Source organism: Aotus nancymaae, unplaced genomic scaffold (assembly GCF_030222135.1).
Source record: "Aotus nancymaae isolate 86718 unplaced genomic scaffold, 86718_ANA_hifiasm-v0.15.2.pri h1tg000058l, whole genome shotgun sequence".
Classification (NCBI taxonomy): Eukaryota; Metazoa; Chordata; class Mammalia; order Primates; family Aotidae; genus Aotus; species Aotus nancymaae.
Window position 1 is genome coordinate 43,253,248 of NW_026988472.1, and position 17,270 is coordinate 43,270,517.

At 39.4% G+C, this 17,270-nt stretch overlaps 2 protein-coding genes across 3 annotated transcripts in view; one reads left to right on the forward strand and one right to left on the reverse strand.

Moving 5' to 3' along the window:
- ACE2 (angiotensin converting enzyme 2) overlaps nt 1–10,578 on the forward strand; it is a 47,473-nt gene extending 36,895 nt beyond the window's left edge. The window contains exons 15-18 of the mRNA XM_012434682.3: nt 2,032–2,132; nt 3,475–3,591; nt 5,422–5,616; nt 9,609–10,578. Coding sequence (XP_012290105.2) covers nt 2,032–2,132; nt 3,475–3,591; nt 5,422–5,616; nt 9,609–9,717 — 522 coding nt within the window. The 3' untranslated portion in view covers nt 9,718–10,578. The remainder of the gene's footprint in view (nt 1–2,031; nt 2,133–3,474; nt 3,592–5,421; nt 5,617–9,608) is intronic.
- Nucleotides 10,579–14,577: 3,999 nt separating this feature from the next.
- Nucleotides 14,578–17,270, reverse strand: part of BMX (BMX non-receptor tyrosine kinase) — a 59,385-nt gene continuing 56,692 nt past the window's right edge. For both annotated transcript variants that reach the window (XM_012434695.2, XM_064364510.1), the window contains exon 19: nt 14,578–15,361. In XM_012434695.2, the coding sequence (XP_012290118.1) occupies nt 15,287–15,361 (75 nt within the window). In that variant the 3' untranslated portion in view covers nt 14,578–15,286. The remainder of the gene's footprint in view (nt 15,362–17,270) is intronic.

The following is a 17,270-nucleotide window of genomic DNA, read 5'->3' on the forward strand; positions in this document are numbered from 1 at the left end:
TGCACAGTGGAGTCACATGGGAGTTTAAAAAATACTAATGCCTGGGTTATACACCTCCAGAGATTCTGATTTAATTGCTTTGGGTATGGAGTCAAGAGTTTGGCATCAAGAGTGTTTAAATTTCCCCAGGTGATTCTAGTCACAGCAAAGTTTGAAGAACCACTTATTTAGAGAGATGCATTTTGGGAGTAACAAAATATTTTGCAGGAAATTATATTATTTACACCTTTATGTGAATTATTTACTATTGCTCTCTCCTTAACACCTGTCTCAGGTGATGTAGTCTGAGGAAGTAATAGCTTTGACTGGGAAAGAGGAGAGGAAAGAGTAGTCTCAGGTCAATGGGGCTCAAAAGCCTGAGAGTGGGCTTGGCACCCTGAAGGCTTTGCAGGGTTAGAAGTCAATCTGGGACTATTGGATAAAACGGTCCAAGATGCAACAGCAAATTGTTGTCTGCATTGGATAGATCCAAAGATTGTGTTTCTACCCCCTTACCTTTCCTGAAAAATTAAACATTGTCCAAGATTCAACAATACTTTTAGTATAATTTTCATTGATAAGACATCAAAACATAAATAACTCAGGAGTAAAACCATGAACATTCAAGAAAGAAAAAATGAAAATGGAAGAGCATTGCTTTCCAATCTGTAAGAGTTCAACTTTTTCTTCTTCTTCTTTTTTTTTTTTGAGACGGAGTTTCGCTCTTGTTACCCAGGCTGGAGCGCAATGGCGCGATCTCGGCTCACCACAACCTCCGCCTCCTGGGTTCAGGCAATTCTCCTGCCTCAGCCTCCTGAGTAGCTGGGATTACAGGCACGCGCCACTATGCCCAGCTAATAGAGTTCAACTTCTTATTTCTTGGTCACTGGGTGATTGTGGGACTATTTCTCTGTCATATTTTTATTAGCTCTTCCTTGGCTTAATAAATTTTAGTCTTGGCAGATCAGGATCTTTTTCAATTATCTTTTTTCTTGACATTTATACTCGTTCTTTTGTCCATGCAGTGAAGGTTGGTAAATAGTGTTCAGAGGGTTTGATGGTGTAATGTTCTGAGGCCAATTCACTGAGAAACAATCTGTTTTGATGAAACGAGATCATATATTTAGTGCATCTATACATCAGGGTTAGAATATCTGCTCAGTTCAAGCTATTTCTAGTGAAGTCCAATTGGATCTATGGCATTATTCTGAGAACTCAGCCTTTAAAATCGTTTATATTTTATATTTATAGAAATAGTAGCCAGACTGTTATTAGTAATAATATTAATATTATTACTATTAAAGGAATCCCCCAAACCTGGATGAAACCAAGCTGAAATGAATGTAACAATTCTTTTATGAAATATTATAATTTTTAAAAGGAAAGGAGAAGCATCAAACTAGTGCCATTTATTGATTCCTACTGCCAGCTACTGGAGGAAAGAGTGAATGCTTTCAAGTCTTTAAAAGCTATCCAAACATAAGCTATTTGTTTAGCACTGGAAAACAAGCACAAACAGATTAGCTTGCTGTTGACAAAGGGTTATTTTTTATTTGAACTTAAGTTTTTCTTTTACACTTATAGATAAGTACATTTCTGAGGACTTACCATAAAAATAGTAAAAAGTATTTTGTCCACAATGTACAGACATTTTACTACAAACCCCACAACTTTTGTTTGACTCCTGTCTGTAAACCTACACTCAGGGTGTTCATTTCAGTTTACACCAGACTAAAGTAAAAGGACTCATTAACCCAATATTTCCTAAAGCATAGTTGCGTGACCAGCAGTATTACCACCACCTGGGAGTTTGTTAGAGCTGTAAATTCTTGGGTTTCATCGCAGGCTTCCTGAATCAGATGCTCTAGGGGTGGACCCAGGACTCAATGTTTTAACTAATCCTTCAAGTGATATGGATGCATACTCCCATTGAAGGTCACTGACTTAATGAATAGCAAGAATCTCTGGAATAGTAAGAATAATTCTTGAAGATATCAGATTATAAATGTGTCTTATGAGTCCAGCTGAGTGGTCTGTCTTCTGAATTTGCAGTATGAATGGAACGACAATGAAATGTACCTGTTCCGGTCATCTATTGCATATGCCATGAGAGAATATTTTTTTAAAGTCAAAAATCAGACGATTCCTTTTGGGTGAGTTGATTTGCTGGGTTCTCAAGTTACTCTAACCAGGATTTCTCTTACTCTTGAGTCTGAGGAGATACTCTGCCTAAACTTTTCTTCAACTGAAATTGATAAAAATCTCCTAGTAACTTATTCTTCTTTGGTATCTTGGAATTTGGGTGACTCCATAGAAGGCTGATCGTGGCATATTTGACCTGTAGATTGCGAGAGTATTGTTTTTACTAAACAGCTGTCACTCTCTTCTCAGAATGCTCTCATACACCCTCAGCACTGAAAGAAAAAAACAGCAGAACTCCCTGCCTTCATTGATCTTATAATCTAGTATGTATGCTGTGTGTGTGTCTGTGTAATATGTAAGTGAAATATAGTATAATTACAAGGTACTAAGTGATAGGGAGAAAAATATAAGAGAAAAGGGTCTGGGGAGGGCTGGTGTGTGTGTGTGTGTATGTTGGGCAGGGGGGAGTTCAATTTTAACCAAAATGGTCAGAAAAGACATCACTAATACTTGAACAAGTATATGAAGCAGGAGAGAGAGAGACACAGAGAGTGAGCCAGCAATGCAGACAATGGGGAAAGTGTCTCATCTGGGGGAAACAGCAGGTGCAGACCCTGAGGAAGGAATATTCTCGGCCTGTTGAAGGAACAGCAAGGCCAGTGTGTCTAGAGCAGATCAGAAGATAAGTGGAGATGTGGCCAGGATGATGTTAGGGTATGGGGGCAGGAGGGAAAGACGGAAGGTCATGTGGGTCCTGAAGGCCATTCTAAGGACTTTGGCTTTTATGCTGAGTTAGATGGGTAGTCACTCAAGGGCTATGAGCCACATGATCTACCTTATTTTGTGCTAGGACCACTTGACAGCTATGAGAGCACAGTCTTATCACATCATATGGTAGACCCCACTCATTACCTTCATCCACGGGTGCAACACGATGTTTTCTGCTGGGTAGGACCAGGTTGTGGGTGTAAGTCTCTATGTGGTACTGAGCCATCTCTGCCCGTTACATTGTTTGCCACAATCCTGGGCCACCAATTATCCCTTGTTGATTCTCCTGCTGTTTTCAGTTTGAAATCTTTCTATCATTGAAAAAGTTGTGGGTTTTATACGAAGGCAGAACAAATAGTGTGAAGACTTGATATCACAGTTTTTATGTAGTTGATTTCATGTGCTTTGGGCAGCGTTAATGTTTTTGTTTTTGACAATTATATCCTCCCATTGTTTGTCCTCCCCCATGCCTCTCTACCCTGTGATCCTCTCTCTAATCTTCTTTTCACCAGCAGGGGAGGTCTTCATTCTCTTTATTGTGTCCCCTGTGCCACAAGTGAAGATGTTTGTTTTGTTTCTCTACAGGGAGGAGGATGTCCGAGTGGCTGATTTGAAACCAAGAATCTCCTTTAATTTCTTTGTCACTGCACCTCAAAATGTGTCTGACATCATTCCTAGAATTGAAGTTGAAGAGGCCATCAGGTGATATTTTAGTTTCATCTAGTGATGAGGGGGTTACCAAATATAACAATAGCCAGTATTTTGTGTGTTTTTTCCTGTGTGCCAAGCATTGTTCTGAGTCATTTACATGTGTTACCTCATGCCACAAACTCCATGTAATTTCAGAAGGATCCTGCAGCAAGGGAGTAATCTTGATTTGAGTTCCCCCAGATGTAGGCCCTTACAGAATGGAAGGAAGACTATAGATTACATGTTATCAAGCAAGTTACCACTATGGGCAACTAGATTTTAGTACTGCTAGGAAATCTGGAGAGACTGTGTAGAATGTGCACCTGAATTGTCCCATCAGAAGATTGAAGGAGCTGGAGTATTTATTTACCAGTTTCTATCAGTCATTAGCTAAGAACTGCTTCCAGGTGGCATTAATTCCCCAGTATTTCAGCCCTGCAGGCAGGGCAGATCTTGTGTTCTGAGAATGCTCTCAGGCAAAGGGAAGCAAGTGCTGGCTGAAGAAGGTCTGGCTAGAACTCATGGAAAATAGTAAGTACAGAAGCCATATGGACAGGTATTGCCATCATTTGCTCTAGGGACTTTGATGTAGGATTCGTTTAATTGCCTAAAGCCTGAAACAAGGTAGGCAAGCACAGGATTCCTTAGGTATTGCTTGGCCTCTACGCTAGGTGAGGGACTTGCCATGAATGTTTAGAAGAAACAGTTTGTCCAGTTTGCTTCAATTGTTTCCCACAACAGACAGCAGGAGTGAAGAATGGATCAACCTTGTAGTTGCTTTCCTGTCATCATAAAAAGGCTTAATATACCTACTGCTTCTGGGCAGCTCACTAGGTGGCCCTCTCGAGCTGCATCAGAGTCCCGTTTATCTTTGGAGCAGATCTAAGACCTGCTGGGCAGGGTGTGCCTATAAAATCTGGCTTGGTTGGGGTGTATGACCCAACTGTGCCCAGAGACTGACTTACTGCCTCCAGAAGACTTAAGTCTGTCTTAGGGAAAACTTCTAGTTGAGATCTTTATGAAAAAGCTCAGCCTTCATGGATAACCAGCTGCAAACTACAGGGGACCTCCAATTCTGTTTCCAGGATAACGCTTTTCAGATCTTTTCAGGCTGAGGTTGCCAGGAGTTATCTGACTAATTCTGCGTTGACTTCTCTCCCTCTCTGGTGGACTCTGACCTTCTGACCTGGGCTATATCCAAGGGTAGGCAGATGAGATGCCAGACACTTTGGTCTTTGATCCAGAATAGTCTCCATATCACTGATTTTTTTTTTTTTAAACAATCTTTGTCCTTTTGCCTCCATAAAAGTCAGCCATTTCCCATCCCACTGCTGAAGAAATTGGCAAAGGTCCCTTTCTTATGTTCCTCTCCAGTGCTACCTTTGAATGCCAACACCTTTTATTTGGAAAATAGTATGATAGAGACTTGGGCATAGGACTTGATTCACTTGTATAATAGAAGAGGTGTATCCAATTATCCGTTCCCATTATTTGATATAAAGTCATTGTAGATATACTCTGACAAAAGGGAAATTCTTGCCAAATATGCTAACTTTGCCCTTAAACACAGTAGTCGCAAATGAATAAATGCCAACCAAATTTTCCAGTGAAGCCATTGATAAACCTAATCTAGGTTGCAGGGCATGAAAGATGCATACTTGTCAAAAACTTATATCTTTAATTGGACCTTATTTACTTTGCTCTCATTGTGATTTTAGGTGTATATTCTTATGATAAGCTCTGTTAAAACCTTTCAGGAACAATGATATAAAGAGTAAATAACTACACACGATTTTATTTTGTCTAAGTGGCTCCTTTGCTGTGTTTTGCTTTTGCAAATAGGATGTCCCGGAGCCGAATCAATGATGCTTTCCGTCTGAATGACAACAGCCTGGAGTTTCTGGGGATACAGCCAACACTTGGACCTCCTTACCAGTCCCCTGTTACCATATGGCTGATTGTTTTTGGAGTCGTGATGGGAATGGTAGTGGTTGGCATTGTCATCCTGATCATCACTGGGATCAGAGATCGAAAGAAGTAAGTGGCCTTTCCTAGACTATCCGAAAACAGAAAGATTTAGAGAACAGTAACTGGAAAATTTTCAGTGAGTGGTAGATTGTATAGGCCAATTACTTAGTTGGACAATTTTGCACCTAAATACTCTGATGAATTTCATAGCAATTTACTAGATGTCATCAGCAGTTCACCTTCCTAGCAAGCCCACGCAGTAAGTATCTGGTCTGGGGATTTATTAGCTTGCCCTAATACACTCCATCCCAGGCACAGTGTCATTTCCCTTCTACAAAGAGGCACTGCAAACTCAGCAGCTATGGGTGGGCTCATGGAATTGTTCTCACTGCTGAATCCTTTTCAGTCTAAAAGTGACCCTGGAGACTGAATTGCTGATGGGTTTGAACTGTGAAATTGTTCAAGAATGGGCTCTGAGATTTCTTTCAAACTGCTCCTCTTGTTTTTTTTTTTTTTTTTTTTTTTTTTTTTGAGACAGGGTCTTGCTCTGTCACCCAGGCTGGAGTGCAGTGGTGCAATCATAGTTTACTGCAGTCTTGATCTCCCAGGCTCAAGTGATCGTCCCACCTCAGTGTCCTGAGTAGCTGGGACTACAGGAGTATGCCACCACATCCAGCTAATTTTTGTATTTTTTGTGGAGACAGGGTTTTGTCATGTTGCCCAGGCTGTTCTTGAACTCCTGAGCTCAAGCAATCCGCCTGCCTCAGCCTCCCAGTGCTGGGACAGGCATGAGCCACCGTGGCCCGCCCAAACTGCTACTCTTTACTCACCTTTATTTCTCATGGGGTAGCTCAGACTCTGTATCATTCTCTTGGTTCATGGTCAGGCACGCTCCAATTTCTTCTTGAACTGAAGATCAAAGTTCATTGAGGATTTAAATTATTACAGACCCGATTTCTAGTTTTCTTTGCTATTAGCTATTTCGCTTTTGACCTTGAGAAATTGACTCTTGCTGGGCTTATGAAATGAAGGTTAATATTTTATAGCACCTAACAAAACTCTATGTATACATCAGGTTATTTAAACATATTCTTGATTGAATCTCGATATGTGCTAGTCTGTTTTGCTCAATTTTCTTCACTATAGAGATTTTCGGTTCCCCAAAATAGCTTCATCTAAAAAAACTAGGCATTGAATATATAATACATTCATATGGTTAAAATTAAAAAATATAAAGGTGAACATGAAGAATCTTCCTTATCACATTTTGCCTCCAAGTTCTCCTCCCAAAGCCAACCAAAATTATCAGTTTCTTCGAGAGATATACACACATACACACATATATATAGTATTTTTTTCTTTTTTCTTGGATATATATATATCCTTTTTAGTATACAAATATATGCTTTTTTAGTGTATATATGTGTGTGTGTTTGTGTGCATATATATATAATTTTTAAGTATACAAATGTTAGCAGGCTATAAACAATGTTCTGCATATTGTTTTGTTTTCCACTTAATGGTTTTTAAAAGTTTTTTTAAATTATACTTTAGGTTCTGGGGTACGTGTGCAGATCATGCAGGATTGTTGCATATGTATACACATGGCAATGTGGTTTGCTGCCTCTATCCCCCCGTTCACCTACATCTGGCATTTCTCCCCATGTTATCCCTCCCCGACCTCCCCACCCCTGCGCTCCCCCCAACAGACCCCAGTGTGTGATGCTCCCCTCCCTGTGTCCATGTGTTCTCATTGTTCATCACCCACCTATGAACGAGAACATGCAGTGTTTGATTTTCTGTTCTTGGGTCAGTTTGCTGAGAATTACGGTTTTCAGATTCATCCATGTCCCTACAAAGGACACGAATTCATCGTTTTTTTATGGCTGCATAGTATTCCATGGTGTATATGTGCCACATTTTCCCTGTCCAGTCTATCATCGATGGGCATTTGGGTTGCTATTGTAAACAGTGCTGCAGTGAGCATTCGTGTGCATGTGTCCTTATAATAGAACGATTTATAATCCTTTGGATATATACCCAGTGATGGGATTGCTGGGTCAAATGGAATTTCTATTTCTAGGTCCTTGAGAAATCGCCACACTGTCTTCCACAATGGTTGAACTAATTTACACTCCCACCAACAGTGTAAAAGTGTTCCTATTTCTCCACATCCTCTCCAGCATCTGTTGTCTCCAGATATTTTAATGATCACCATTCTAACTGGCATGAGGTGGTATCTCAGTGTGGTTTTGATTTGCATTTCTCTAATAATCAGTGACGATGAGCATTTTTTCGTGTGTTTGTTGGCCTCATATATGTCTTCTTTTGAAAAGTGTCTGTTCATATCCTTCGCCCACTTTTGGATGGGTTTGTTTGTTTTCTTTTTTTCTTGTAAATCTGTTTTAGTTCTTTGTAGATTGTGGATATTAGCCCTTTGTCAGATGGGTAGATTGCAAATAATTTTTCCCATTCTGTTGGTTGCCTGTTCACTCTAATGATTGTTTCTTTTGCTGTACAGAAGCTCTGGAGTTTAATTAGATCCCATTTGTCTATTTTGGCTTTTGTTGCCATTGCTTTTGGTGTTTTAGTCATGAAGTCCTTGCCTATGCCTATGTCCTGAATGGTTTTGCCTAGGTTTTCTTCTAGGGTTTTTAAGGTGTTAGGTCTTATGTTTAAGTCTTTATTCCATCTGGAGTTAATTTTAGTGTAAGGTATCAGGAAGCGGTCCAGTTTCTGCTTTCTGCACATGGCTAGCCAGTTTTCCCAACACCATTTATTAAACAGGGAATCCTTTCCCCATTGCTTGTTTTTGTCAGGTTTGTCAAAGGTCAGATGGTTGTAGATGTGTGGCATTGCCTCCAGAGCCTCTGTTCTGTTCCATTGGTCTATATCTCTCTTTTGGTAGCAATACCATGCTGTTTTGATTACTGTAGCCTTATAGTATAGTTTGAAATCAGGTAGCGTGATGCCTCTGGCTTTGTTCTTTTTGCTTAGAATTGACTTGGCTATGTGGGCTCTCTTTTGGTTCCATATGAAGTTTAAGGTGGTTTTTTCCAGTTCTGTGAAGAAGGTCATTGGTAGCTTGATGGGAATAGCATTGAATCTATAAATTACTTTGGGCAGTATGGCCATTTTCACAATATTGATTCTTCCTAACCATGAGCATGGAATGTTTCTCCATCTGTTTGTGTCCTCTCTTATTTCCTTGAGCAGTGGTTTGTAGTTCTCCTTGAAGAGGTCCTTAAATTTTTATTTATATAGATGTGAGCCACCACACCCAGCCCACTTGATGTGTTTTAGAGATCATTACACATTAGTTGCACGAAGAACTTTTCCTTTTTTCTGGCAATGTAATTTCCCACTTCACAGATGGATCATAGTTTTGTTAACCAGACGTCTATTGATGAACTTTTTCTTTTCTTTTCTTTCTTCCTTTCTTTTTTTTTTGAGACAGAATCTCACTCTGTTGCCCAGGCTGGAGTGCAGTGGCATGATCTCGGCTCACTGCAACGCCTCCTGGGTTCAAGCAATTCTCCTGCCTCAGCCTCCCGAGTAGCTGGGATTACAGGCATCTGTCACTGCACCCATCTAATTTTTGTATTTTTAGTAGAGATGGGGTTTCACCATCTTGGCCACGCTGATCTTGAACTCCTGATCTCGTGATCCACCCACCTCGGCCTCCTAAAGTGCTGGGATGACAGGCATGAGCCACCGCCCCTGGCCTGGTGAATTTTTATGTTTCCAATATTTGTGTTTATTAAAAAATTGTGATGGCTTAATATAGTTAATTTCCTGTGTGTGCCAGTATATCTATAAGGTGAATCCTAGCAGTGGGTAAGCTGGATCAAAGCATATGTGTAATTGCTAATTTTGATACATATTGCCAAATTGCCCTCAATAGTGGCCATACCAATTTATACTCACATCAACAACTTATGAAACTTCCTGTTCCCCCTCTCTAGCCTCCTTAACACAGACTGCCCTCAAACTTTTTGCTCTTCATCAATACAAGTAATTTTAACGTCACTATATTAAGGTGACCTTGCTCTATTTCACAGGAAAAATGAAGCAAGAAGTGAAGAAAATCCTTATGCCGACATTGATATTGATAAAGGAGAAGATAATCCAGGATTCGAAAACAGTGATGAAGTTCAGACCTCCTTTTAGAAAAATTGATGTTTTTCTTCTTGAGGTGATTTTGTTGTGTGTAAATGTTAATTTCATGGTAGAGAAAATATGAGATGATAAAAATGTCATTAAATGTCAAAACTGTGACTCTGTTCAGAGACAACACAGCCAAGGAGAGAGCATCTTCATTGACATGGCTTTCAGTATGTATTTCTGTCTCTGGATTTGACTTCTCTTTTGTTTCCTGATAAGGATTTTATATTAAAGTGTAATAGGGAAGGTGTGTGTTTGGTCTCACAGGCTGTTCAGGGATAATCTGAATGTAAATGTCTGTTGAATTTCTGAAGTTGAAAACAAGGATCTATCATGGGAGCAAGTGTTGGGCCTTGTATGGAATATGGATGGATCACTTGTAAGGACAGTGCCTGGGAACTGGTACAGCTGCAAGGATTGAGAATGGCATGCAGTAGTTCACTTTCATTTAATCCATTGTGAAGGATGACGTGCTTTCTTCACATTAACTTAATCTAAGTAGTATGGTGATTTGCCTACAGTGATGTTTGGAATGGATCATGCTTTCTTCAGGGTGGCAGGTCTAAAGAAGAGAGAAGAATCCAGGGAACAGGTAGAGGACATTGCTTTTGCACTTCCAAGCCGCTTGATCAACATCTCTCTGACAACATGAAACTAACACCAGGGACCTCCGTAAACTCCCGGAGCAAGCCTGATAGAAACTCATTTCCACTGTTCCCTAACTGTGGAGTAAATGGAAATTCCAACTGTATGTTCACCCTCTGAAGTGGGTACCCAGTCTCTTAAATCTTGTATTTGCCCACAGTGTTTCAGTAGTGCTAAGCATAAAGCAGACAATCAATAAATACTAGATTTATATACTCCTTATGCTTACTTATGTTCTGGGGCTTCTTTACATTTTGTCTGCGTTTCACTTCTATGAACAAAGATATCATCTGAGTGTCTGGGGCTTCTGACCATCCAAATGTCTCGGGATATATTGCAAATTCTCAAATTGCTTTATTTTAAAAAGCAATTGTAAAATTAGTCCCAATAAGTTGTGTACAGTGTATATACCATCAGGTTAGGAGCCAAACCTGATGCTGCTTTTATATTTCTCACAGTCCCTACCCCAGTGTGAGCACATTTCCTACATACCTAAAGATTGATTAAAACTACATTAAATAGATTAGCGTATCCGAACTCTACCCATTTACTCATTCTATGTGGTGACTAGCATAATGTTAGAATGACTTTGTACTTAATAAATTCTATATGGTAATGGTGGATCAATTAGCCAAGTCAGGAGAGTATGACTTTCATAATCTATAAAATGGCCTCAAAATAAGGGTCATTTGAGGATCTTTGATGTCTTAATTATCTGATACCCAGGTAGCAGAGATAGGGTTCTTTATTTTATGAGATCCAATCAACATTTCGCATCACTGTCTGCATCATCTTGCCATTCATTGGGCCCACAGCTTGGGGTAACATACAATATAATTTACTCCTTGGCTAAGCAACCATTTTATGGACAGTTTTTTCTTTTATCTTGCCTATGTCCCATCTTCTCTAATATATTGAAAATCTTCTGTCAAGCTACTGCTATCTAAACATCCTTTGCAGTGGCCAAATGGTCTTTATGAAGTTCTCAGTCCTTGTCTTGGTTCAACACAGTGCAAAAGTAATTTCCACAGGAACAAATTTCATCATCTAACACCTTCAAATGAGCCTCCTCAGACATGGCAAAAAGGGCCCATGTGCATGTGACATAGTGTCCAACTGTAACACAGAAAGAAAAACCTGCTTATTTTTGGAGTTTTCTCCAGAACAGTCCTCACTGTGCCTACCAGGTAAAGCTTGTAGTTCTTCTCCTGTGTAGCAGCATCCTCTGAAAGGTTGGAGACTCAACAAAGAGGGACCTGTACCTGGGCCTAGGATGGAAGTTGGCAAACAATGGCCCATGGGCCAAATCCTGCCCACCACCACCTTTTTTTTTTGAGATGGAGTCATGCTCTGTCTTGAGATGGAGTCTTGCTCTGTCACCCAGGCTGGAGTGCAGTGGCACGATCTCGGCTCACTGCAACCTCCACCTCCTGGGTTCAAGTGATTCTCCTGCCTCAGCCTCCCGAGTAGCTAGGACTATAGGTCTGCACCACCACACCCTGCTAATTTTTTATATTTTTTAGTAGAGATGGGATTTCATCATGTTGGCCAGGCTGGTCTGAAACTCCTTACCTCAGGTGATCTGCCTGCCTCAGCCTCCCAAAGTTCTGGGATTGCAGGCATGAGTCACTGTGCTTGGCCACCCCACCACCTGTTTTTGTCTAGCCTGTGAACTAAGAATGATTTTTACATTTTTAATTGGAAGCAGAAAAGATTTCAAGATAAATGAAAATGATATGAAATTCAAATTTCAGTGCCCATATATAGTTTTATTGGAACCCAGCCACGCCCATTCATTTTCATATTGTCTAGGGCTGCTTTCATGCTACAGACAGGGCTGAGTAGTTGAAGTAGAGACAGCATGGCCCACAAAGCCCTTTACTGCCAAACCCTGGGCTATAAGGAAGCAAGGATTCAATGAAATTGCAAATGCAAAAAGGCCATTGTGGAGCTCACAGACAGAGAAACATAGTGATCAGGCCGGAAAGGGCAGGTGCTAGCTTCCTCTTCTGTGGTGTCTCTCAATGAACTATTCTTCCTCATTTCAAATCCTCCTCTCTCCACATTTAGGTAAAGATGGGGCCTTAGATCCAATCTCTCTTCCTCATAAACCCACTCCCAAGATAGAGTAAAAAACTGAGAAACTCAACTTGCTAAATCTACTGTGTTGGTATCTTAATGAACTCAGGTAGATATGAGGCGAATTTTGCCAGACCCTCTTGACTTTGTGTTTGACTTCTGGCAGGTCAGAAAATAGCAAGACTGAGGAGCATTTGTTGAATTTTACCTAGCAAGTGATTTATCTGAACTTGCTCTGCAGCCTTCCCTTTGGGAAAGTTTCTTACCACATTGTCTGCCTCTTTCATCACTGCCAAAAGAGTATAGGCAGAGTCTTTGCTTAAGAAAAACAATAAATTCTGTAAATCACCACTAAACACAGTTATACGGCATTAAAAAAAATCATTATGTGGACGGGTGCCATGGCTCATGCCTGTAATCCCAGCACTTTGGGAGGCCGAGTTGGGTGGATCACCAGGTCAGGAGATCAAGACCATGCTGGCTAACACAGTGAAACCCCATCTCTACTAAAAATACAAAAAATTAGCCAGGTGTGGTGGCATGCACCTGTAGTCCCAGCTACTGGGGAGGCTAAGGCAGGAGAATCGCTTGAACCTAGGAGGCAGAGGTTGCAGTGAGTTGAGATCATGCCACTGCACTCCAGCCTGGGCGACAGAGCCAGACTCCGTTTCAAAAAAAAAGAAATCATTATGCATGTTTGAAATACTATGAAAAACTGACAGGTGCAGGGACTCACACCTGTAATCCCAGCACTTTGGGAGGCCGAGGCGGGTAGGTCACAAGGTCAGGAGTTCAAGACCAGCCTGACCAACATGGTGAAACCCCGTCTCTACTAAAAATACAAAAATTAGCTGGGTGTGGTGGTGGGTGTCTATAGTCCCAGCTACTCAGGAGGCTGAGGCAGGAGAATCGCTGGAACCCAGGAGGCAGAGGTTGCACTGAGCTAAGATTGCGCCACAGCACTCCAACCTGGGTGACAGAGCCATACTCCATCTCAAAAAAAAAAAAAAAAAGAGAGAAATACTATGAATAGTGTTCTTTTACTTGGCTCCTCCTAGCATCACTGGACTTGTTTTCTTATAAACCTCTAGTGGTACCTTAAGTTGTTGCCTGACTTGATTTTTGCAGCTGGGATTCTAAGCAGGGCTTTGGCTTCTTTTCATAGTAAACAATTCTGTATTGTTTGAATTTTTGCAACAAGCGTGTATTTTGTTATAAAGAGGATTTTTTTAAATGGTAAATACAAAAAGAAGAAGAAGAAAGGAAAAAAATCTTTAAGAAGGAGACCAGAAAGACCTAGCTTGTGCATGAGCTCATCCTCTGAGTGGGGTTCAGGAAAAGCTGGCACCCCCATCGGACTCTGGGTCCATTGAGAAAGAGAGTTTGGGTCACCTGTTCTTTCTTTTCTCTTGGGTAGGAAAGAACCTATCATACAATCAATACTAAAAAAAAAAAAAAAAAAAAAAAAAAAAAACCTACAAAAATAAAATATACAAATGCCCTGTGATTATTTTGAGTTACATACAGTTCATTATAAATTGAGATTTGTGTACCTCTGTAAAAAATAGAAGACTGTTAACAAGTGTCAGTTATCTGTTGAAATGAAGGAATTATTAATGAAATGTCAAGAAACAAATAAGGAAGAGGGAGTGCATTGAAACTAGCTGGTGGCTGAAGGATAGAGTGGGATGAGAGAGGATATGAATGTCTCTGAGAGGAGATGATTGACTGATCTCTGGAAAATAGCAGCATGGTTTAATTGGGGTGTTCCTTCATTGTAATGATGCCCTCCACAGAATTTCTGTCTCTCCCTTCTTGACATTATAGAAAGACAATGGAATACTCAGAAAGAGGTTAAAACCTGTGGGTTCAGTAGCAGGCTGTGAGGAAGGGCAATCCCAGGTACAGTTTTAAAGCTGAAATACTATGTAATAGGCATGAGAAGCTAAAATAGTACTTCTGCATGTTTGTGTTAAGATAGCAGACTGAAATACAAACTTCAGTTATCAAACTAGCCAGAAGCCCCAGATCCCCAAACTCAAGGATTCAAGATGATTAGAAAGCAATAATTAATTCTAAAAATTGTACCTTAGTATCTTAAAAATTTGCTTTATGTGAAACATATTTAATATATTATTTATTAATATTATTTAACTTTAGTTTTATATTTTATATGTGACATACAGAGTCATTGTACTAATCTGGATATTAGATGAGAATTGTGCCATTTAGATTGAATAATGGACCACCTAATGATATCCCACCATGTAATGAGGTTCCCTAGGACAGTTCAGAACAACTGCTTCAGTAACGTCTGGGAGTTTGCTAACAATACAAATTCACAGGCTGCACTCAAACCTCCTCCACCAGGTTTTATGGAGGTAGTTTCTAGGAATCTGTTTTCATAAACTCTACATTTGATTATCATGCATACTAAAGTTTGAGAACACTGAAATATGAAGGCAAATGTCCACATTTCTGTACTTGGTAGTATATTTAATTCTTGTGACAGTGACAATATAAAGAAAAGAATGAATGCCCAATAAGTAATTTTTCACTTCTGCTCAGTTTTTACACATGAACACAGTCTCTATATTGCAATCTGAAAATGTGCTTCTGCTATAGGGTGGAAAGTGTTATGTCAGGAGCAGCATCAACAAAATTACTCATTTGATCTAAATTTCAAGGAAATCTTTTGTTTCCTGCCTTGTTCATTTCTAAATAATAGACAATAGAGAGAACACTATTAAAAACTAGCTAAATTACACTATGCTTTGCTACTTCCCTTAAAATGAATGAAAATGGTAGCCAACATCTATATTCATTCTTATCAGCACTCCTAATATCTTCTTCAAGGCTTGTCTTTTTCCCGAAGTGGTTCAATGGAAGACAGGAGTTGCTGAAATGTGGGACGTTTTTCTGGAAGCTAAACAAAAACAACAAAAAACCCAATGTTTTAGATGGCGAAAGTTATGATCTAAGATAAAATATATAAAATATTTATACCTAAGTCCTAAAGATAGCAACTTTTAAAATGTGGAAACACAACAGACATTTCAACTGAGGTCAGAAGCAAGGCAACGATGCCCACTATAACCACCACTCTTAACATTATGTTCAAGGTGTCAACCAATGCCATCAGAAGGTGAAAACAATTAGAGCCCCAATAACTTCTTTATTTGCAAGGATTTTAGTGTATACCTGGAAAATCTAAGAGTATCAATGTTAGAACCAACTTAAAGAATAAAGGAATTCACCAGGAGAGCAGGATATAAAATTAACATACAAAATCAATAGCCTTCACATATACCTACAGTAACCAGTTAGAAGATATCATGGAAGAGAAAACCCCATTTATAAGAGCAACACCACCAAAACAAACAAACAAACAAAAATACTAATAAAAGTCTCCCCCTTTAAAATGAGGATGACTTTAAAACACTGCTAAAAAACATAAATGTAGACTTGACTATGTAAAAAAGCATTCCAGGTTAGGCACGGTGGCTCACACCTGTAATCCCAGCACTTTGGGAGGCTAAGGTAGGCGGGTCACTTGAGGCCAGGAGTTTAAGACCAGCCTGACCAACATGGCAAAACCCTGTCTCTACTAAAAGTACAAAACTTAGCCAGCTGTGATTGTGCACAATTGTAGTCCAAGCTACTTGGGAGGCTGGGACATGAAAATCACTTAAGCCTGGAAGGCGGAGGTTGTAGTAAGCCTAGATTGTACCACTGCACTCTGGCCTGGGTGATAGAGTGAGACTCTGTCTTTAATTTTTTTTTAAAAAAAGCCTCTCTCATTCTACACTAGGACAGGTCAGTATCATAAGGATGTCAAATTTCCCAGCTTAAAATATAAACTAAATACAATCTCCCCCAAAATATGAATGACTTTCTTTCAAGCTAACCAAGTTGATTATTTATAGAATTAAAAAATATGTAAAAATGGCTAAGAAATTATAAAGTAAGGTGAGCAATGAGGGGTGCTAGCCTACCTAGTATTCAAACATATCATAAAGTCTCTACAGAATCAGAGCAGTGTGGTGTTAGCACATAAACAAAGAGACCAAAGAACAGAAGAGGAAGTCTCCAAATAGATTCAAGTACATATGGAAATCTAGTATAGTATTAGGGTGGTATTTCACCACCATTAAAGTGGTATCTCATTCCTGGTAATAAGATAGTCTTTTAATAAATAGGGCTGTTTATTTTGTGATTTTCCCAAACCATAAAAAGACTGAAAGAACATTCACATTTTTCATTAGATTTTGATTCATCCTTCTGGCATTTCTGTAAACAGAATAGTCAGAATAAACAAATAAACAGAATAGTCCCATAAAATTTTATCTTTGCAGCCATATTTAATACCACATACTATAACAAACACAAACTAGATCAGAAAAATAAATAGAACATAATGCAATCATAAAAGTGCTAGAGGAAAATCTGGTCAAAAGTCATTACAATTTGGGCATGAGAAAGCCTATCTATGACAATTTCCAGAAGCAATAAAAATAAACATTGATATATTGAACTATTTTAAGAAAAACTTTTGCATGGTCAAAAAAAACCCACCCACCCTCAATCAAATAAAGTTGATAACTTAGATAAAGTAATGCTCTCCCTAATTTGTAGAGATCTTTGAAATCTGATAGAAAAAAGACATGACAGTTCAGAAAGATACAAAATGATCCTTAAAAACATGAAAAGGAGCTCAACCTAATAATAAGCTCAACCTATTTTATATATATATATATATCTTTATTAAAGCTGCACTAAGATGCCATTAGGTTTTCACTTATCAGATTGGCAAGAATTATTCAAAAGCTTGACGG